This window comes from Ornithorhynchus anatinus, chromosome 17 (genome assembly GCF_004115215.2).
Source record: "Ornithorhynchus anatinus isolate Pmale09 chromosome 17, mOrnAna1.pri.v4, whole genome shotgun sequence".
In the NCBI taxonomy this organism is placed as follows: domain Eukaryota; kingdom Metazoa; phylum Chordata; class Mammalia; order Monotremata; family Ornithorhynchidae; genus Ornithorhynchus; species Ornithorhynchus anatinus.
Window position 1 is genome coordinate 5,850,949 of NC_041744.1, and position 21,445 is coordinate 5,872,393.

At 58.1% G+C, this 21,445-nt stretch overlaps 1 protein-coding gene across 2 annotated transcripts; it reads left to right on the forward strand.

Annotated features, from left to right (window-relative positions):
* The first annotated feature begins 231 nt into the window (after positions 1 to 231).
* On the forward strand, positions 232 to 20,202 carry INPP5K (inositol polyphosphate-5-phosphatase K). Of its 2 annotated transcripts, XM_029082329.2 has the most exons (14): positions 232 to 325; positions 2,132 to 2,201; positions 4,504 to 4,611; positions 6,324 to 6,432; positions 8,516 to 8,632; positions 8,772 to 8,947; positions 9,788 to 9,899; positions 11,157 to 11,266; positions 13,797 to 13,823; positions 15,387 to 15,579; positions 16,424 to 16,561; positions 17,149 to 17,232; positions 17,640 to 17,744; positions 17,933 to 20,202. In XM_029082329.2, the coding sequence occupies exons 2-14, from the start codon at positions 2,149 to 2,151 to the stop codon at positions 17,993 to 17,995; spliced, it is 1,395 nt and encodes a 464-aa protein (XP_028938162.1). In that variant the 5' UTR covers positions 232 to 325; positions 2,132 to 2,148; the 3' UTR covers positions 17,996 to 20,202. The 2 variants fall into 2 exon arrangements, with proteins under 2 accessions (XP_028938162.1, XP_028938163.1); XM_029082330.2 differs by lacking the exon at positions 13,797 to 13,823.
* Positions 20,203 to 21,445: the final 1,243 nt, after the last annotated feature.

Below are 21,445 nucleotides of genomic sequence, written 5' to 3' on the forward strand. Positions count from 1 at the left end.
CCTTGGGGAAGGGCATGCTGGGTAATGGAGGGCGGGGCAGGCATCATGGCTGCCGGCGCCAGGAGTAGGTGGTGTCGTCATCTAGGCCCCGCCCCCCCGCCCCAGTAGCCAATCAACGGGAGGCGTCCGGCGCTGGGACCCGCCCCCTTCGGCGGCGCAGCCAATGGGAGCTCCCGGCGGCGCCGCTGGCTGGGGCGAGGCCCGCCCGCCTCCGACGGAAGCCGAGGCCGGACGGGCCGAGCCGGAAGAACGAGCGGAGGGCCGAGGGCCGAGGACCGGCCGGGGACCCCCCCAGGACACCGCCGGCGCCGCCCCCGGAGCGAGGGTGGGCTCCGTGCTGGGGGGGGGCGGCAGAGGGAAAGAGGGGGGGGTCCTTCCCCTGGGACGGGGGGAACCCCAAGCCCTCCCCAACCCTGCCTTGTCCTCGCCCCAGCGCTTAGAGAAGAGCCCGGCCTTGGGAGTCGCGGGTCATGGGTTCGAATCCCGCCTCCACCACTTCTCAGCTGGGCGACTGTGGCCCAGTCACTTCTCTGGGCCTCAGTTGCCTCATCTGGAAAATGGGGTTTAAAGGTGGGAGCCCCATGTGGGACAACCGAATTAGCTTGTAGCTCCCCCAGCGCTTAGAGCAGTGCTTGGCACATAGTAAGCGCATAGCAGATACCATCATTATGATTATTATTCTCTCGGCCTCAATGACCTCATCTGGAAGATGGGGATGAAAAACTGTGAGCCCCACGGGGGACAACCTGATCCCCTTGTGTCTACCCCAGTGCTTAGAACAGTGCTTGGCACATAATAAGCGCTTAACTAATACCGTCATTATGATTATTATTATCTGGGCCTCAGTGACCTCATCTGAAAAATGGGGATGAAAAACTGTGAGCCCCACGGGGGACAACCCGATCCCCTTTTATCCTCCCCAGCACTTAGAACAGTGCTTGGCACATCGTAAGCACTTAACGAATACCACCATCCTTATTATTATTAGGAGAGTGTCGCACACACCGTAAGCGTTCAGTAAATACCACCCAACATCAGTGGATTGATAGATGCAGGATGGCCGATCCGAAGGGGCCCAACGGAGGAGCCGTCCGAAGGGGAGCGAAGGCCCAAATTGACCAAGTCAATGGGCTTTACTGAGCGCTTACAGTGTGGTGAGGACTGTACTGAGCGCTTGAGGGAAATACAGTAGAATAGAGTTGGGAGACACATTCCCTGCCCAGATTCATTCAGTAGTATTTAATAATAATAATGGCATTTGTTAAGCGCTTACTATGTGCCAAGCACTGTTCTAAGCACTGGGAGGATACAAGGTGATCACGTTGTCCCACGTGGGGCTCACGTGGACATTTTACAAATGAGGTCACTGAGGCACAGAGAAGTTGTGACTTGCCCAAAGTCACACAGCTGACAAGCGGCAGAGCCGGGATTTGAACCCATGATGTCTGACTCCCCAGCCCGGGCTCTTTCTGCTATTTCTCCTATTTATCTCCTATTTATTGAGCGCTTACTATGTGCAGAGCACTGTACTAAGGGCTTGGAATGTACAGTTCGGCAACAGAATCCGTTGGAGGAGCTGACCTCGGTTCCCCACAGACCGGGAGCCTAGTGTGGGACGGGAACTGCGTCCGACCTGATAGTGTCGTATCGATCCAATACTTAATAATAATATCATAATGGTATTTGTTAAGAACTTAATATACCCCAGGCACCGTACTAAACGCTGGGGTGGATACAAGCAAATCGGATTGGACACAGTCCCTGTCCCATGTGGGGCTCACCGTCTCAACCCCCATTTTCCAGATGAGATAACTTGAGGCCCAGAGAAGTGAAGTGACTTGCCCAAGGTCACACAACAGACACGTGGCAGAGCCGGGATTAGAACCCTTGCCTGACACCCAGGCCCGTGCTCTATCCACGACGCCGTGCCGCTTCTCAGTGCTGAATACCGAAAGCACTGAACAGATACCGTCATTATTATTGGTGTTATTATTACTATTATTATTATTGTCCCAGCTCCCAGCCGCAGAGCACCTGGTGCTCCCAGAAGAAGAGAGCAGGGAGAGGTTGAGGGGGTGTTTCTGCTCAGGTTCCAACTCCGACTAGCTAAGACCTGTCTTCTTCCCACCAGGTCTCCCGCCCGCGGCCATGGACTGGAAAAGGCAGCCCAAGCTGTTCAACCTGCCACCTCTCGGGCTCAGGTGCGATGGGGAGGGGGCTGCTGTGGGTCTGGGCCGCTCGCTTCCAAGTGTCTTCCTCCTCCTCTCGCTCTTCCCAAACTCGCCTCTGCAGGGGCCAGCTCTCTTTGGGAAGGTTGTCCCTTGCTCGTAGACTTTTCGGGATTAAGAGCAGCGCTACCCCGGAGAAGGGCCGAGAAGGGGGAGCCAGGAATGGGAGGCCAAGACAGGCAGTAGCTATGAGATTCCCGCGTGGGTATCTGCAATTCCTTGGACACCAGAGTATTATCTTGCCCCTGTCCGGTATCCTTGAGTGCTTCCCGGGCCCACATTAGAGCAGTAGGGTTGGGCGAAGGAAGGGAAGACCGCCTCTGTCTCTCACTGCCAGCTTTGCCCACGCCCCAACATAAAAAATAAAAAATAAATGGTGGTATTTGTTAAGCGCATACTGTGTGCAAAGCACTGTTCTAAGCGCTGGGGGATACAAGGTGATCAGGTTGTCCCGTGTGGGGCTCACAGTTTTAATCCCCATTTTACAGATGAGGTCACTGAGGCACAGAGAAGTTGACTTGCCCCAAAGTCACAGAGCTGGCAAGCGGCAGAGCCGGGATTAGAACCCACGACTCTGACTCCCAAGCCCGGGTCCCTTGCCCCTGAGCCACACTGCTTCTCAGCATCCTGAGTAGAGTCAGCCTTGGTCAGAGGAATCGTCCTCTTCCTTTTGGGAAGGCAGAGGCCCTATCCTTAGCAACTGCCGAAAGGAGAAATTATCTTGACGTAGGAACTGGACCTGGGTTAATCCCAGGACTCCTTTTCAGAGGCATCTGAGTCTTCGTTGAACAGGATTTAAGTAGAGCCCTGCATTAAGAGGAATTAAAGGGGAAAGAGTTTGGTTTCCATTCTTGGGCTGATCAGTGCAGAGGTTTCAAGGTCTGGGTTGCAGCTTGTACCCTCTAGAAATCCCCGATTAGCCAGCGGAGAGAAAGCCCTATTGAAAGTTTCCGCATCCAGTTTGTAATCCCAAACATGTGGGGGGGCTGTCTGCTGATTAACAAAGAGTTTCACCGATCGTCAAACTCGTGGCGTGCCAAAAGCGTCAATTTGCTGCTAACTCTGGAGCTGAGAATGGGGGTGCATAGTACAGAGCCTGGCACCCGGCAGGTGCTCAATACATAGTACTGATGAGTCGTTCCCCAAGGAGGGCCAGGACTGGTCCTTGTGCTTGGCTGATTTTAATGAGCAAAACCAGTCTAGTGGTCTCTGGAAAATCAACTGTATGTACTGAGTGCTTAGTGTGTGCAGAGCACTGTACTAAGCACTTGGGAGAGTACAATGTGACAGATGTAGCGCTATAAACACTCTGTTGCCCCCAGCTGCGTTGCAGGCCTTCCACCGTGCTCCCTGTGTGGTACTGAATGGTGCAGGGACCACTGCCCTCCCTCCGGCCATGTCCCCAGGGAGAGCAGAGAGACACTTCCCCTGTGGTGCTGAGGATGGGGAAAGTGTGGCATTTGTCCGTGCGGCCACTTCGAGGTGCAAAGGAAGGAACCGTGTGCCCCACCCACGCAAACACACCATCGCCTTCCCTGCTGCTGCCCGGCTGGGACCTTTGGCAGGTGCCGGGTTGGAGGGAGATAGTCCCGGGCAGCGAGCGTTGGCCTTCCCAACAGCACCAGCTCCTTCCCGCTAGTGTAGTGGAAGGGAGAGAGGCGGGGATGCACATAGGTAAGGCCCTGGGGGCCCCCACTCTGGAAGCTGGGAGAAGACATCGCTGTGTTTGCGCCCGCTTAAATCAGATCACGTGGCAGCAGCCTGTTCCGCTAAGGCTCTTAGGAGGCGCGTGGGGGCTGAAAAGCCAAAGGCTGAACCGCTTGCCTGTCCGGCCGGGCTCTCCCGCTCCCGGTGGTGGAGCTGCCCCTCGGCCCCGAGGAGTCTGAGGGGGCCTGCGGATGGAGCCGGGCCCGGGTCCCCCCGGTGCCCAGGCCCCGACGCCGCCCGCCCCGGAACCCCCAGCCTGGTCGCGCGGCCGTTCCGCCAGCCTGAGCAGCGCGGGGTCCGGCGGGCGGGAGCGGCTGCGGCAGCGGGTGGAGCGCCTCCTGGTCTGCGTGGAGGACGGCGGCTCGGACGACGAGCTGCACGAGGAGATGGCCCGCGCCCTGGATGAGGCTCTCCGCCTCTGTGGGGAAAAGCAGAAGGACAGCTACCAGCCCTTCAGGTCTCCCTCTGGCCTTCCCCCCATCTCGCTCGGCCCCTCCGGAGGCAGGGAGCCCCGGCTCCCGCCCCAGGGCCCGGGGGAAGGAGACTCACTCTGGGTTTCCCCCCTCAGGTTGCACGTGGTGACCTGGAACGTGGGAACGGCATCCCCCCCTCTGGACGTCAGTGCCCTGCTCCAGCTGGACGGACCGGACTCGAGGGTGGACATGTATGTCATTGGGTGAGTGTCCCCCGCTGCCCCACGGCCACCCATCCGTCGATCGATGGCGTTTACTGCCGAGCACTGTCCTGAGCGGCCCGGGGGAAGTACAGTATGATAACTTGGTAGACGCAATCCGTGCCCGTAAGGAGCTTACGGTCTACAGGGGGAGGCAGGCTTTCAGATCAATTAGAGATAAGGGAAATGGTAGAGTATAAAGGATCGTATCAAAGTGAATATCGGAGTGCTTGAGGAGTTCACAGCCAAGTGCGTAATCGACGCAGAGGGAAGGAAGGACCTGGGTCCCCATCCCGGCTCCGACACTTGTCTGCGGTGTGATGGTGATCAACTCACTTCACTGCTCTGTGTAAAATGGGGATGACGATTGTGAGCCCCATGTGGGACAGGGCCTGTGTCTGCCCCAACTCACTTATATCCACCCCAGCGCTTAGTACGGTGCCAGAACATAATAAGCGCTTAACAAATACCACAGTTATTATTTAGGGGAAATGAGAGCTCAGGGCTTAATCATCCACCTGTCGATTATGCTGTTTACTGAGCGCCTCCTCGGTGCCGAATGCCATATTGAGAATACAGTTGAGTTGCTTGGGAGAGTACAGTGGAGTTGGTGGACACGCTCCCTGCCCCCTGGTATTGTATAATCTAGTTAAAGAGGCAGGCACTATAACAGATGATGGGTAGGGAAAATCGGTAGCATATAAAGGGACGGACCCAGGAGACTACCCAAGTGATTAGCCGGTGAATAGCTTACGACGGAGGTGACACAGTAGTGCTGAAGTGATAGTAGGGGCTGGAGAATGAGAATTTATTTTTTGAAATGGTATTTGTTGCACGCTTACTATGTGCCAGGCACGGTTCTAAGCGCTGGAGTAGATACAAGGTATTCATTCAGTTGTATTTACTAAGCTCTTACTGTGTGCAGAGCGCCATACTAGCTCAGGTAATCAGGTTGAACACAGTCCGTGTCCCACTTGGGGCTCACAGTCTTAATCCCTATTGTACAAATGAGATAACCGAGGCATGGAAAAGTGAAGTGCCTTACCCAGGGTCACACAACAGACAAGTGGCAGAGTCGGGATTAGAACCCAGGTTCTGCTGACTCCCAGGCCCGCGCTCTACCCACTAGATCATGTTGCTTCTCGGGGAAATAATTGGGGAAGGCTTCTTGGAGGAGATGCAGTTTTAGAAGGGCTGTCAATAATAATAATAATAATTATGGTATTAAGAGCTTACTATGTCTCAAGGATCGTTTTAAGCGCTGGAGTAGACACAGGTTAATTAGGTCAGACAGAGTCCCTGACCCATGAGGTTCACGGTCTAAGTAGGAAGGAGAACAGGTATTGTAAAGATGGAGAGAGCAGTGAGGAGCCGGAGGTGAAGGGGAAGTGAGTTCAGGGCAGGAGGGGAGACATGAGCAAGAGGTCAAAGGCAAGTGAGTTGAGAACGAGGTGGAGGGAGTAGGTGTTGGCATCCCTAAGAGGGCTGGTGTGTGCCCAAAGAACCCTGAGGCCAAAGTCAGAGTGCCATGGGTTCCCTGTGGGGCGGAAGTGCCCAATTTCCCTAGTTTCAGCCCTTATTGTAGGGTTGGGGACCCACAGAGAAGGGGAGACCCGTGATCCCCCATTGCCGCTAGCCCCGGGATCCGACCTGTTCTCACCCCTCCGTCCGGACCCACTGGGTCGGGAGGGAGGAATTCTGACTCCAGGGCTCAGTTTGCAGGAAGTGAACTCCCGGATCATGAACTTCCTCACTGACCTGGCATTTGACGACCCGTGGAGCAGCTTCCTCATGGATGTCCTCTCTCCTCTGGGCTTTATCAAGGTACCTGCTGGATGCCGCCCCGCGCGTCCCTCTGTGATCCGTCCCCCGGGGAGCACTGGATTGGCGAGAGGGCGGAGGCGGAGAGGTTCCCTACCGTCTCCTGATGCCATCTGGCCCCTGTGGGTGATTGGATCTGAAACAGTCAGTGACCTGAGTTCCTCCATCTTTCCCTCCTCGGGAAACCCAGCCTCTCAACTTCTGGGTCAGCTGAGCGTGGCACCCTCTCTGCCCGGCAGTTCCCCGGGCGAGGAGATGGGCATTCAGCCCGGGTCTCGTTGCCAGGGTGAATGGGGCCGGGGGTGAGAGGGCTAACTGGACCATAAGGATTCTGGGGCCCCAACAACTCACCCCCCAATTCTGGGGGACTCTGAAGGGCTTGGGGCTACACGCCAAGCAGGAACTTTGTCCAAGATTCTGCCAGTGATGCCAAGGGATATCAGGGACAACCAGCCTCTAGGCTTCACTCTGGGTTCCTGTCCGGTCGGGCGGTGGGTATCGTCCAGGGTCACAAAGGCTATTTCTGTCCCTTCTGTTTGAAAAGCATTTCCGTTTCCTCTGTGCATCCTCTGGAAGTTTTCGTGCTCAACTAGGAGTCTGGGGGCCTCTGCTTTGTCTGCTGCCCCCGCCCTACCAGGGGCTCCCTTTGGCCGGGCGATGGGCGGAGAGCGGCCGGGTGCTCGAGCTTCCCGGAGGGCTGAGCACAGTAGGAGAGGCTGCCCCTTGGGCAAGGAGCCAGGATTCTCAGGAAACTTGGGGTCTCTGGAGGCTTAACACCCCCGCCACTAACAGAGAGCCAAATTTGAAATGGTTGTTGGTCCAATGTCTCAATCCCATAATGACCCAGCCCACGTTGTCCATCCAGCGATCAGTTTCTCCAAGATCCTGGAGTTGGAGAGGTCTGGTTCTGGCAGGTTGGGGGCGGGAAAGGGGGCTAGCGTTGGACCCGGAGTCAAGTTCCCTGCTGCACTGCAGGATTGAAGAGGGGACTGTGGACGCTGGTGCCATAGGGCTTCGGGCGAGGGGCCTCTGGGGCTGGCAAATAACCATCCCATGATCCTCCGCACTCTCAGCCCTCCAGACCGTCGGACGGGGCGCTGACCGCCCAGCCCCACCCTGCCTGCCCGTGCTCGTGGGGCGGAGGCAGCTAGCCCGGCCTCTCAGACCAAGCCTGCCCAGCCCACACTCGTTCTTGGCTCTGCTCCACCGACTGGGCCTCCGCCACCTGCTCCCGGAAGATATTTCAGAGCCAGGGCGGAGTGGTCTGCTGGACCTTGGGGTCTCAGGCCCCCCAGGCCTCTGGCTGCACGTTTGATGGGCCCCCGCCCCACTACCATTGGCGGGATCAGGTTTCATAATTCCTGGAAGGCCCCAGGATGTTCCCCGCCTAGGGGATTTCCTCCAGCCCCCAGCCGAGGCCTGCAGAAGCGGTCCTGCGGGTGGGGGCGGCGGGGGTGGTGTGGAGGGGGCCGTAGGCTGGGTTCCTCCCTCTGCCCTCTCTCCTCCCGGCCTCCCACCCCTGCACCACCAGCAGACTAACTGCGAGAACACAATATATATATCCCTGCCACCGAGGGTCTCCCCCAGCCCGAGGCTCCCACTCCCATCTCTGTAGGCTTCTTCCCCTTTCAAGTCCTCCAACTTCCCTCTCCCTGTGCTGGACTTGCTTCTGGGGAGCTGGGAGTAAAGTGTCTCTTGGGTCCATTACCCCCCTCTCCTATTCCCTGCTGCCTCATTGCCTCATTCGGTGTCCAGACTGCATTAGCCAGGGCCTTCTCACTGCCGGACCCTGGTGTGGAGGGATTCTGGGCCGGGGGGCCCCGGCCGGGCAGACGAGCACCGGTGGCAACTGATTCTCCCTCCCTCGACCCTCTAGTATGGGTCCTTCTGACAATCACAACTGAGGTCTCTGGGGTCAGAGGTGGGGCATATCGAGCCCCTCTGAACACTCCTCAACTAGGGAATTTCATCCCGAGAGGAGACTTAGGGAGGGTGATCGGGATGCCCTGGGTTGACCAAGCGGAGGGAGGGCCCTCGGAGTTGGCCGGAGGAGCCTCCCCACGAACCCCGGTCCTCCGTCCTGCAGATCTCCTCCGTCCGCATGCAGGGCCTGCTCCTGCTGGTCTTCATCAAGTGCGCACACGCGCCCTACCTCCGCAACATCGACACCAACTATACCCGTACCGGCCTCTTCGGCTACTGGGTAAGGGAGCCGGGGCTCGGGGGCCGGCCGGGGCTCGGGGGCCGGCCGGGGCTCGGGGGCCGGCCGGGGCGTGGGCCGAAGGGGTCCCTCGGGGGCCGGGGAGAAGGCCCGAGTTCCACCTGCTCGATGCTTCTTTCAGGGGAACAAAGGGGGCGTCACCGTCCACATGAGTCTCTACGGCTACTCCATCTGCCTCATGAACTGCCACTTGCCCGCCCACATGGACAACATCGATCAGAGGCTGGACACCTTTGAGCGGATCCTGGAGATGCAGGATTTCTCCAGCAAGGACGTACCCAACATCCTGGACCATGAGTGAGTGTGGAGGGCTGGCCTGGCCCAGCCCACCCCTTCCAACCCCCAGACCTGCGCTCGTTCCTCTCCCAGCCTGATGACGGCCTCTCCGCCCCACCTCGGCAGCTCCTCTAGCCTCCCGGGCCTGGCCGGCTGCGGGCCCCGGCCCCAGTCGGTCAGTTGGAGCATTGCCCAGCTCCCCCGGGGTGAGGTTGTCCTCTTCTGCCCAGCGGGCCTGGTCTTCCTGGGGCTGTTTGTCCCTGGCTCATCCAGCGGCTGGATATCTGGGGAGGGGTCGCCCTGGACTGAACTGCCCTCAGCCCTGTGGGCTGCCGATCCCACCCCCCTCTGGCCTCCATTTCCTGTCCTCTGCTGCCTCTGCTCCTCCTGGTGGCGCTCAGACCCCGCTCTGGGTTTAGGAAGCAGCGTGGACTAGCGGAAAGAGCACAGACATGGGAGCCAGAGGACCTGCTTCTGATTCACTTGACTTCTCTGGGCTTCAGTTTTCTCACCTGTAAAATGGGGTATTCAATATCTGTTCTCCCTCCTACGTAGACGGAGCCCCACAAAAGACAGGGACTGGGTCCAACCTGATTATCTCGGCTCTCCCCCAGCATCCAGTACAGTGCTTGGCTCGTAACAGATGTTGTTATTGTTGTTGTTATGGCTGACTTTGAGCCCCTGCAGGGTCCCTACCCCTCGTCCTAGGGATCTCTCCCCCCCGCCGACCCCGGTTGGAGCCTGGTGTCAGAGGCTACTGCATTGGGTTCAGAGCAGAGGAAGTCCCTGAATTTTGTTACCAGGCCTCCCTGCCTCTGATCCAACCCGACTCCTTCTTCCCTCCTCTTCCCCCACACAAAGCCTCCTCATCTGGTTCGGGGACCTGAACTTCCGCATCGCAGACCACGGCATGCATTTTGTCCACGAGTCCATAAGCAGTCACCGCTACAACCTGCTGTGGGAGAAAGATCAGGTAGCAGCCGAGAGTCGGGGGACCCGTTCCAATCCCGGGAGACTGGGGAAAGGATCCAGAAAGATTGAGCCCAGAAAGACCGTGCCATCTGCCCTCTGACAGCTTTGGTTTCTTGCCCTGCTCCCAGCGGGCCTGAGGGCCTGGCTCAGAGCCCCGAGGAGCTTCTGCCCCCTTCCCTTTTAGTCCTGGTCTAAAGCCCCTCTCCTCCAGAGCTGCATCATCTCAGGGGTTGGGACTTCCCACAGTTCCTGGGTCCCTAACCATTCCCATACTCCTTCGGCCCTTTGGGGGAAAGTGGGGAGGGAGGGAGCGGAGACCATGATGATGATGATGATGATGATGGTAGCTTTGCTTAGGATCCCGGCCCATTCTGTTTGCCCCCACTTCCTTCCTGAATGGCCAGAGGCTTCGAGGCTTCTTAAACAACTCCAGTGGTTGCCTATCAACCTCCGCTCCAAACAAAAACTCCTCACTCTAGGCTTCGAGGCTCTCCATCACCTTGCCCCTTCCTACCTCTCCTCTCTTCTCTCTTTCTACCACCCACCCCGCACGCTCCGCTCCTCTGCCGCCCACCTCCTCACCGTCCCTCGGTCTCGCCTATCCCGCCGTCGACCCCTGGGTCACGTCCTCCCGCGGTCCCGGAACGCCCTCCCTCCTCACCTCCGCCAAACTGATTCTCTTTCCCTCTTCAAAACCCTACTTAAAACTCACCTCCTCCAAGAGGCGTTCCCAGACTGAGCTCCTCTTCTCCCTCTACTCCCTCTGCCATCCCCCCTTTACCTCTCCGCAGCTTAACCCTCTTTTTCCCCTTTTCCCTCTGCTCCTCCACCTCTCCCTTCCCATCCCCACAGCACTGTACTCGTCCGCTCAACTGTATATATTTTCGTTACCCTATTTATTTTGTTAATGAATTGTACATCGCCTCGATTCTATTTAGTTGCCATTGTTTTTACGAGATGTTCTTCCCCTTGACTCTATTTATTGCCATTGTTCTTGTCTGTCCGTCTCCCCCGATCAGACCGTAAGCCCGTCAAACGGCAGGGACTGTCTCTATCTGTTGCCGACTTGTTCATCCCAAGCGCTTAGTACAGTGCTCTGCACATAGTAAGCGCTCAATAAATACTATTGAATGAATGAATGAATGAGGATTCCCCGCGGGCTGCCGGTTACCCCGGGGAGAGGAGATGGAGCCCCCTCCAAGGCCCCATTGGGGTCGGCAGAGGGCTGATGGGGAAAGGGCCTGCTCTCGGCCCACAGCTTAACATGGCCAAGAGGAAAGACTCACTGCTTCAGGAGTTCCAGGAGGGCCCCCTGCACTTCATGCCAACTTACAAATTTGACCGCAACTCAGATGTCTACGACACCAGGTGAGGAGCCACCAGCGTGGGGCTGGCGGAGCGGGGGTCTGGGTGCAGCAAGGCTGGGGAGAAGGGGAGGAGGATGGGAAGTGAGGGTGTGGCCGGGGTGAAGGTAGGTTAGGGTTGGCGGGGACCCGGGGGGTTGGGAGGGATGAATGAGGGGGGATTAGGTAGGGCAGAATGGGAAGGCGAGTCAAAAATAGAGTGGGAGCAGTAATAGAAACACCCATCACCTCACTGAAGCACCTCCCTGCTCTCACGCAGGCGGGAGGGCTGGCGATGCTGTCCTAGAGAGCTCGCTGCGGGGCCGGAGCCAGCACCGGGGATTCCGCCAGGGCCTGGCCCTCGGGTGGTCCGGGAGTAGGAAGGAATAGCCCTCCTCAGAGAGGATGTCCAGGCAGTGTCATTTCCTCTCCCATGGCTGCCACTAGAGCCTCCCTTGGCTGATGCTTCTCACTTCCCCCATTCACCGATGGCACGTTTCTCTCTCCGTTTCCCTCTTTGACAGTTCCCGTCTTGAGTAGCAGTGTGGCTTAGTGGGTAGAGCAGAGGCCTGGAAGAGCAGGGATTGGGACTTGAGTAGGGAGGAAGGAAGATTGTTGTGGGTTTTGCCTGAGATAGGGACCAGAAGGGCCATGTTTGGATTCCCAACTCGGGGGTGAGCTCCAAGCCCCTTACAGTGTGATGGGAGGGCGGTGAGGAGGAGGCAAGGGGAGGCGGGTCAAGCTTGGTTAAGCTTGGGCTTATTCAGCTTCCTCTCTGTGTTTAGGAAGCCCCTCAGAGAGTGAGCGTCTGCTCCCCCGAGGTGGGGGGCTCTAACTCTTTCAGACCCCTGGGAGACACAGGTTTAGGCATAATATGGCTCTCTTAGCCAGCTCCAGTGACTAACTCTCGTGCCCTGGGGCAGCCATTTAATAGAGGGTGTCTGAAAGGGTTAACGTTCCACACCCCCACACCCCCCCCAGTGCCCATCTCCTCCCTCTTCCTGTCCCTCCCTCCAGGGGTTGTGCTCAGAAGCCAGCTCTCTTGGACAGGACTGGGCTTGCTGGGCGTGGAGCAGGGATGGCAGGGGCTCTTTCCGGGCTCTCCCCCCAGAGGCTCAGCTGGGCCAGACTTGTCCCCAGCTGAGCGGACCCGACCCGGCTCCGGGCCTCAGGCAGGGCAGGAGCTGGAAAGAGGCCCCGGGGTGCAGTTTGGGGGAAGGAGGGAAGGAAGGAAGGACCCCGAGGGCCGTACCACTGAGTCCTGTCAGTTGTGCACCTGACGAGAGAAGAGGGAGAAGTGGGCGACCCAGATATCTCCCTGCAGGGGACCTTTGGGAAGCCCAGGAAGGGGCCAAGTGGTGGTCTCCCTGGGGATGGTGGGGAGGAAAGGGGGTGTCTGGTAGAGTGGAGATCCTCCTGGCAGAATTATGATTGTGATGATGGCATTTGTTAAGGGCTTACTGTGTGCCAGGCACTGGACTAAGCGTTGAGGTCGATACAGGCAAATCGGGTTGGACACAATCCATGTCCCGCATAGGGCTTGCAGTCATATTCCCCATTTTACAGATGAAGAAACTGAGGCCCAGGGAAGAGAAGTGACTTGCCCAGGGTCACACAACAGGCAAGTGGCGGGGCCGGAATTAGAACCCAGGTCCTCTGTCTCCTAGGCCTGTGCTCTTTCCATTAGGCCATGCTGCTTATCCTAGAATGGAAGGTGGGGCCACCGTTCGGGCTAGGCAGGAGATCATCCTGGCAGAGAGGGGCAAGGGGAAGACCCAGAATGACAGATCCTAAGCTCCCCAAGGAGGGCAAGGATCGGCAGACCCAGATGCAGATGGGAGGTAGGTCTGGGGCAGCATGGTCCCCAGGGTAGGGTGTGCCACCAGAGGGAGGCACGTGGCCGGGAGACACCGTTCCGGACCTGGGGCGGTCAGACAGATGGACAGGGAGCCCAGGTGACTGTCTGCCCTGAAGAAATCAGGCAATGGCGTAGAAAGCGACTCTTGGAAGTTAATGTGTGGAGGGGGCCCTGGGGGCTGGGTCTGCCTCAAGGGTCTCTGAAGGCGAAGGGGTGGGTAGGTGGCTGGCCAGTCCCAGCTGGACTGCCTACCAGGAGTCCAGAAGGGCACTGCCCCAGGGCAGGGGGTTTCGGCTGACCTCCACTACAGATTGCTCAGCGCATTGCCCAGGGCAGGGCCCAGAGCCCTGGGAAGCAGCGTGACCTAGTGGATAGGGCATGGGCCTGGGAGCCGGAAAGGCCTGGGTTCTAATCCCGGCTCTGCCACTTGTCTGCTGGGTGACCTTGGGCAAGTCCCTTCACCTCTCTGTGCCTCAGTTACCTCATCTGTAAATTGAGGATTAAGACCATTAGCCCCATGTAGGACAGGGGGACTGTGGGCAACCTGATTAGCTTGAATATATCCAGTGCTTAGAATAGTGCTTGACACATAGTAAGTGCTTACCAAGTACTATTATTATTTTATTAGTAGTATTAGAGCTCCAATGCCAGGCTTGGTGAGCTGAAACCCCACTCTGACTCCTTTTTTTGTTTCCAGGGCACAGTCGACACTGTTTTGGTTTGAGTAAGAAGCAAAATGCTTAGAACTGCTTAGCGATTGTCCACATTCCTCAGAGTCGTTGATTCCCTGGGAAATGGGGGAAAATCAGAAGTGACTGAAGGTCCTTCAGATTTTCTGTGGAAATTTCTTAGATTTCTTAGCACCTCGTGTTCTGTAGTATTGCTCACCTCCCCCACCCCCACCCCAGTCCACTCCAGGCCCCCGCTGCCGAAGACCAGGAATCTTATGACCCTGGCACTTGGCACTGTGCTTAACCGGCCTAGAACCACCCCCGGTGCTTCAGCGAGGATCTCCGGGGAACTTTGGGCAACAGTTGCCTGAAGTGAGGACAGGTCTGGACGTGGGGATAGAAGTTTCATCATTCATCACGTCCTTACGTGCCTGAGGCCTGGTCTCCCGGCCCAAGCTAGTTCGAAAGGAGCTGCTAATGCCCGCGTGGTCTTGCTGCCCAAGCATAAGAGATTCTGGGTTAGGCTGCCACTCCTCTGGGTTGGGTCCCAGATCAGGTCTTGGGAATTCTCGTTCTTCTGTCACATGGGAGAGAGAAGGGAATTCTGTCAGTTTGTCTGCCTTCTCTCCTCAGCCACCCCCAGCAGCCGCTACCGCCTGTGGTTCGGCCCAATCCAGGGAGGGGTCGGAGAGGAAGGGGGCTGGACTGGGGAGAAATTTGACTGAGACCTAGAAAACTGAAAGCAGTCTGTGTGAGATTGGCTGACTTCCCTGCTTCACCTCCTCCCTCTCCTCCTTTCCTTTTTTTTTCTCTTTTTCTTGTGGTATTTACGAGCTAATTCAATGCCAAGCACTGTGCTGAGCACCGGGGTAGATACAAGATCATCAGGTGGGACACAGTTCCTGTCCCACACAGGGCTCGCAGCCCTCCTCCTCATCCTGTAGTCCCCCGAACCTTCCCCTTCTGGGACATCCAACGGCTCTTAGGTGGTGGGGAGGTAGCAGTTTCTCCCTTCTCCATTGCTGCTTCTACTTCCCCTTGGAGCCGAGCCTTGGCGGGTAGGATGGTGGGTCAGACCCGCGGCTCCATCTTCGCTTGGTCACCCGGCCCTTTCAGTGCTGCCTGGGCCCCCTTTAGGCACTCCTAAAGCATTCGTGGTCCCCGCTAAGGTCCCCGGCCCTGCCCTCGAGGAGTTTACAGTCTAACGAGGGAGAGGAGTCGAACGAATGTTCAATCCCAGGCCAACCTACGGAGTAAGCCAAGGTGGACGAGAGGGTTTGAGCTGGGTAAGGTCATGGCGGACATCTGGAGGGTGCCCGGGGTCTTGGTGGAAGTGTCCCCCCGGCCTCCCTCGGGACAAGCCGACTCATGGACAGGCAGGGAATGTGTCTTTGGGTTCTGTCGCTTTCTTCTAAGGGCTTAGTACAGTGCTTTGCACTCAATAGGTGCCTGGTAGATAGCACCGATTAATTGACTGATTGACTCACGCTGCTCCCCGGTGAGAAACCTTCCCAATATCTAATGAACTCAACTAAGCCAATCTTAGTGCCGGGTAGGTAGTAGGGACCCATTCTCTCAGCCTGCGCTGACCCTCTTCCCTCTCGGCACACCCCCAGCGGGAAGAAACGTAAACCCGCCTGGACCGACCGGATCCTCTGGCGGCTGAAGCCCCCTCCCCTGACCCAGTTGACCTCCGCCTTCCCCGGGGACCCGGACCACGTGTTCCACGTGATGCTGAGCAGCTACACCAGTCACATGAGCTATCGCATCAGTGACCACAAGCCGGTCACCGGGACTTTTAACCTGGAGGTAAAGCGGAGGGGAATACCCAGCTAGGGACTTCCCTTCCTTCCTTCCTCCAAAGCAGCGTGCCCTAGTGGGAAGAGTCCGGGCCGGGGAGTCAGAGGACCTGGGTTCTAATCATGGTTTTGATACTTACTTGCTCTGTGACCTTGGACAAGTCTTTTAACTTCTCTGTACCTCAGTTCCCTCATCTGCAAAATGGAGATTCAATACGTGTTCTCCCTCCTACTTAGACTTTGAGCCCTGATTATTTGGGACCTAATTATCTCGTATCTACTCAAGTGCTCAGTACGGTGCTTGGCACATAATAAGCACTTGACAACTATCAATTATTAAAATACTGATACCTCTGTCACCCAGAGTAGTTAAGGACAGCCTGTACCCCGGAGGCGGAGATGGACTCTGTCACCACCAGAGAAATATGAGTGTGGAATTTGCATGAGTGAATCCCAGGCCCCAGGGTGCATGTCCAAAAGCCACTGTCCAATTCCCTGCCCGCCATCTCCCTACCCCACCACCAATCTTGCAGTTTCCCCTCCTTGCCAACACCCGGGTAGGCTGCTTCTCCCAGGGCCAGGCCCCGGTGACTTTCTGGGTGTCAGAATCTTTGCCCACAGGGAGCTCCTTTCCTGTCTCCCCACCTCACCCCTTGGGATGGCGGACCATCCTCCTAGGAGCCCCAGAGTAGCACTGCCAGCCAGCGGTCAGACCGGGCTGGCCTATGGCACAGGAGGAAAGCAAATTGTGCAAATGAACAGCGTTGACCTGTTCCTGATCAGCCACTGGTATTTATTGGGTGCTTCTTGCACACAGAGCATGCATACTAAGTGCTTCCTGTCTTCCCATCCAGCTGAAGCCCCTGGAATCGGCCCCACTCATCACGCTGAACCCTGAGGGGGAGTGGACCAGTGACCACGACGCCATCGTCAGTTTCTCTGAAACTCCCAACTTTATCAGCAACTCCTGGGACTGGATTGGGCTATACAGGGTAATACTCCGGGGATAAAGCCTAGTAGGGGTAGGTAGGAGATGGACCATGGGAGGGGACTGGAGGTTGGTGGGGCGGGAGGAGGTCTCTGGGAAGACGGCAGAGAAAGCTCCCAGGCTTCCCTACCGCTGGAACTGTCTCAGGTCCCGACAGGGCTAGTTTCCAAAGCTTTCTCGGGTTGCTGGGGGAGGGGGAGGTAGGGGCCGTGATCCTGGGAGTCATTCCATTCCCCCTCCCCTTATCTGCCCCTCCTGTCCTTTTCCCCTCCCCCCGCCTCCTGCTCCCAACCCGAGGCTGCTAGGGAATTGAAGGTACTTTGGGAGGTTTGGCCCAAATGCCAACCCACTCAGGAGCCCTGGGAAAGGCCGCCATTCCCAGTGGTGGGGGGATGGGAGAGGGGGCCCTCTGCTCCGATGCCCCTGCCCGGCTCGTCCCCCAGACTTGGTGAGGGGCAAGCAGGTAAGTGGGCGGCATTTCTGTGGCTGGCACTAGGATGGCATCTGGGGATGGGTCACGGGCGAGGCTACCTCTGGGTCCCACCCATCCCTCAGCACATGCTAAATCCTCTCTGTTCCTCCCCACCCCAGGTGATGTTTCGCCATGTGAATGACTACGTGACCTATGTGTGGGTCAAGGACAACCAGGTTTCCTCCAGTGAGGGTGTGAGTCAGGTACAGCTATACTCCATCACGTGGGGGGCATGGAGGAAACTGGGGTGGCCTCCTAGATCCCGACCCTCCAGTGGGCCCCAGAGCTCTGCACCCCCGTGGTCTCCTAGAGGGGTCTGAGTATCCTCAGGCCAAGGCGGTGGCGGTGGTCGGGTGAAGTAGCAAGAAGAAAGATGCCCTCCCCTTCCTCCCCCACCCATTTTGTAGGGGAGAAATCAGGACTTGGGGGAGGGGGAGGTGGCACATGGGGATCGTCAGTCTCAGAGAGAGAGCCGGGAAGAATTTAGAACAAAGCGAATAGTAGGAATTGGGTCGGGGGGGAACGGTGCACTGGACACAAGCTTTTGCGCCCTTCCCCACACACCCAGCCTGTGTCCCTTGTACTTTCAACTCTCCTTCCCTCCCCACAGGTGTACATCAGTGCCAAGGAGATTCCGCAGAGCGGAGGGGAGTTCATCCTCGGTTACTATAGCAACCGCCTGCAGGCACTGGTGGGAATCAGTGAGTCCTTTCAGGTAAGGGCACCCGTAGCTGGAGGGCAGCGGGCCGCAGGCGAGGCGGTGGTCGGGCTTGGGGGGCAGGGAGATCAGACCCGGGGAGACAGTGGGCACAGGGGAGTGAGGAGGAGGGAGGAGAGGGCACGTGTGGGATCAGTCTGGCCTCTTTCATCGAGCGATGGCCTGCTGCCCTCTTCCCCGCTCAGATCCAACCGGGACTGCTGGACGCGTTATCAAGTCACGAGGGAGAGCTGGACGAGACCTGGTAGCTCAGCCAGCGTGGACTTCTGAGCTAGGATCGCATCGAGCACAGAGCCCCTTAGCCCCCACCCCCAAGCCGTGTCTGTGGGGAGAGGAGGAGGAGGCCCCATCACCTCGAGGTACCAGGCGGAGAGCGGGGGGCTCGTCTTCTCAGAAGACGGACTCCTGGCGACTTCCCCTGTGTCCTCCTCCCGGATCCTCACGACCGCACCCCCTCCTCTTGGGTCTGCTGCCGCTTGGCTCCGGGCCTTCTGGACTCTCAGCCCCTGCCTGGAGCCCGAGGGACAGTCTTCCAGTCCAGCAGAGGAGTAGCCAAAGAGCCTCCCTGCCTCCCGGTCCCCGTGGCCCCTGACCCAGTCCTCTCGTTTCCAAACTCCCACCCGCTGGAATGAGCAATGGCAAACACAGGTCTCGGTTTCCAGGACCTGGATCGATCCAGCTAGTTTGTCAACAGGCATGGCGACGGGGGCCAGAGCGCAAGGGTTCCCAGGGGCTAGAGGGTGGCGGCGGGGGGGGGGGCTCGGTCTGCCCCTCCTTGGCCCGGCACAAGCCCCGGGGGGCCGGTCTCCCCGAGAGGCTTCTGTCCCAGCTGGCCTCGGCCCACTCCTGCTGCTGCCCGGTCCCTGGGCTCAAGGCCAGTGGGAGGTGCGGGGGCCTGGCAGAGCCGCTCACATTTGTACAGGAATCCGCGGCTGGCAAGGCACGGTTGGCACAAGCCCTTTGGCTCGCTTAAGGAATCTGAGCTGCGTGCCCCTCTGTGAGGGGGTCAGACGAGTGTGGGGTTTGCTTTCTCTAACAGGGGGGAAAGAGGGCAGAGGTGGAGTTCCTCAACAGGGCCATGCTGGCCAGGCCTCAGCTTTGGGAAAAGGTGCTGGGAGCCTCCTCCAGCCTCTGTTCAAGTGGCTTCCCCGTGGCCAGAGCACCAGAGACCGGGCTCAGGTGGGGGAAGGGACTCTAGAGGGCAGCTGCGTCACTCCCAGACCCCTCCCCCGGCTCTGGCACCAAGCGTCGAACTTGAGTGGGCAGCAGGGGTGATGCCAAAGCTTCTGACCGTCTGGACGTGTGGCTTCCTCCTTCCTGCTGTCCTCTGACAACCTCAGGTCTGTGACTGCCCCTTGGGTGTCCCAATAGCTCTGTGTCCTCCCCGTCCCCCATAAGGAGCTCTCTCTGGCCCCCTCCCGAATAGGCAGGACCGGTCCACAGTGGTCTTCTGGCATTAGCATTTCTCCCTCTGAGGGTTCCCCTCCGGCGATGACCACTAGCCTGGGTCATTTTTCCACTCGCCTTGTGCACACTTTCCTGCCCCACTCCAGCATCACCACCCCCCGGGGTCTCCATCGGAGCAACCTCAGGAAGCTGGCGAGTTCCAGATTCGCTATCTTCCGGGCTCGGAGGCATCTGTCCCACCTACAATCGCTCCACCTGCCTCTGGCCCCACTCGCTCTCACCACCGTCCCCGCTCCTGCGCTGGCCAAGGCCCAGGCTGCCCCTGTGTCCGTCCATCTGGCCTTGCTTGGTGTGGGGGAAGAATTAGATGCAGCTGCAGATGCGTGGGGTCTTCAGGTTCATCTGGGAGACTCACACCTGGAATCTGCTGAGTTGAGGGGTGGGGGGTGTGTGAGGGAAAAGACCCTCCCACCCCCACATTAGGTCCTGGGTCTCCTTTACGTAGAAGGGAAGGAGATCTGCAGGAAGAGGACCCATTTGACCACCTGCTAGCTTTAGCCTTAGTACTTAGGGAAGAGGTGTAAATATTCATGAATGTGCACATGCAAACACAAAAAGACCCAGATGCAAATCCAGGGGCAGACATAAGCATGCAGTTGTGCTTATATGTATATATATATATGCACACATATACACTGCCACATAGGCACAAGTACACAGACCCACCTATGCAAATGTACCCAAAAATATGTACAGATGTGTGCAGGCGCACACACAAACACACGCCACTGCCGCCCCACCCCCTGTTCTGGGGCAGCTGGTCAGCACCGCTCCCTGGGTGGGGCCGGATACGGATGGATAAGGGAGTGAGGAGGCCTGGGTTCCCATTCCCTTCTCACCCTGCCCCCGGACAGCTAGGTACCGCCTTCTCCCTGTTTCTGATGGAAAGGGGGGAGCGCAGCTAGCCCAAAAGATTTAGGACCCATCGGAAGGTTTTTTTTTGTTATGTCTTATTTAATAAAGGACTGGAGTTTGTTTCTGAAACTCTGAAGTGGGAGCTGCCTGCCACTTTAAGCCCCTCCTTCTCTGCCTTGTTCCCCCCCCCCCCCGCCTTTGCCCCCCACCCTGAACTGGGAGTCGTCTGACTCAGGGGAGGGGCAGGCGATGTCTAATCCAGACCCGACTGGACCCCCTCCGCCAATCTCAGCAGCGGAAGCCCCTGCCGCCTGGAAACAGGAAACAGCCGCGAGCCTCGTTGCTCCCTGTTCTGGACTGGAGTCCCCGGTCTGATAAGGGCCATTGTCTGTCCCTGTACAATGCTGACACTCGGATGAACCTACCCTGGATGGATGTGCTTCCACAGGAAGAAACTCTGGATGGGGTGGGGAGCTGGGCCCGTCGAGCGTAGGGGAGGAGAGGGGAAGATATGGGGGTCCCCGACACCTCTTGCAGGTCGGGCTGGGGGCAGGAGGAAAGACAAGCTGTGTCTCTGACTGTAGGACGGACCCTCACTGCCCAGGGAGGTCAGGAAGCCCCCCTGCCTGGGTGCCGTCCGCCACACGAACAGCCGCGGGCACTGTGCCCAAGCACCCACCTCTCTCCCTGGCTGAGGTGGGTTGCCTAGCCACCCACCTCTCTTGCTTCCCCTCTTTTCCTCTCTCACTTCCTCCGAGAAGCAGCCAAAGGTCTGGGCACTTAGGCCACAGTTTGGGCCGCCTGCCAGGAAACTGTCAAGTGGGATTTAGGAACAACACACAGGGAGAAAAACAGGAACAATGGGGTGGGGAACTGAGAGGAGAGGAGCAGCTCAGGGGCTCCCACCTGGGAGTGAGGTGAACATAGGAAGCTTTAAATGGAGGAGACGAGGGGGCGTTCAGTTGGTGTTTGGTAGAAGGAGGCCCTGAAATGACTCGACGGGGGGTGGGGACCTCTCCTTTCCTATTCCTTGTCCCCTCCCTATGCCAGGAGCTAAGGAGGCAGATGTTCCCAGGACTGAGGCTCCAGCACGGTACCCACATGCGAACCTAGTTAGTGGGTTGCTTATCGGGGGAACCGACTCAGTTTCCCTTCCTGACAGCTCTCCTTGGCCGTGGAGGGCGAAGCCGTGGCCTTGGAGAGTAACTGAGAACAGGCTCCAGTTCACCTCCCGACTCCGAGCCACAGAGCCAGAGACGGGTGCCACCCCGAGGTGCCGCCTGCCGTGGTGGGAAATGGGGCTGTGTCCCAAGTGGGTCTTAGGATCGGGGGAATGCGGTGGCACTGCCCAACTGGGCAGGGAAGGGGGCAGGATT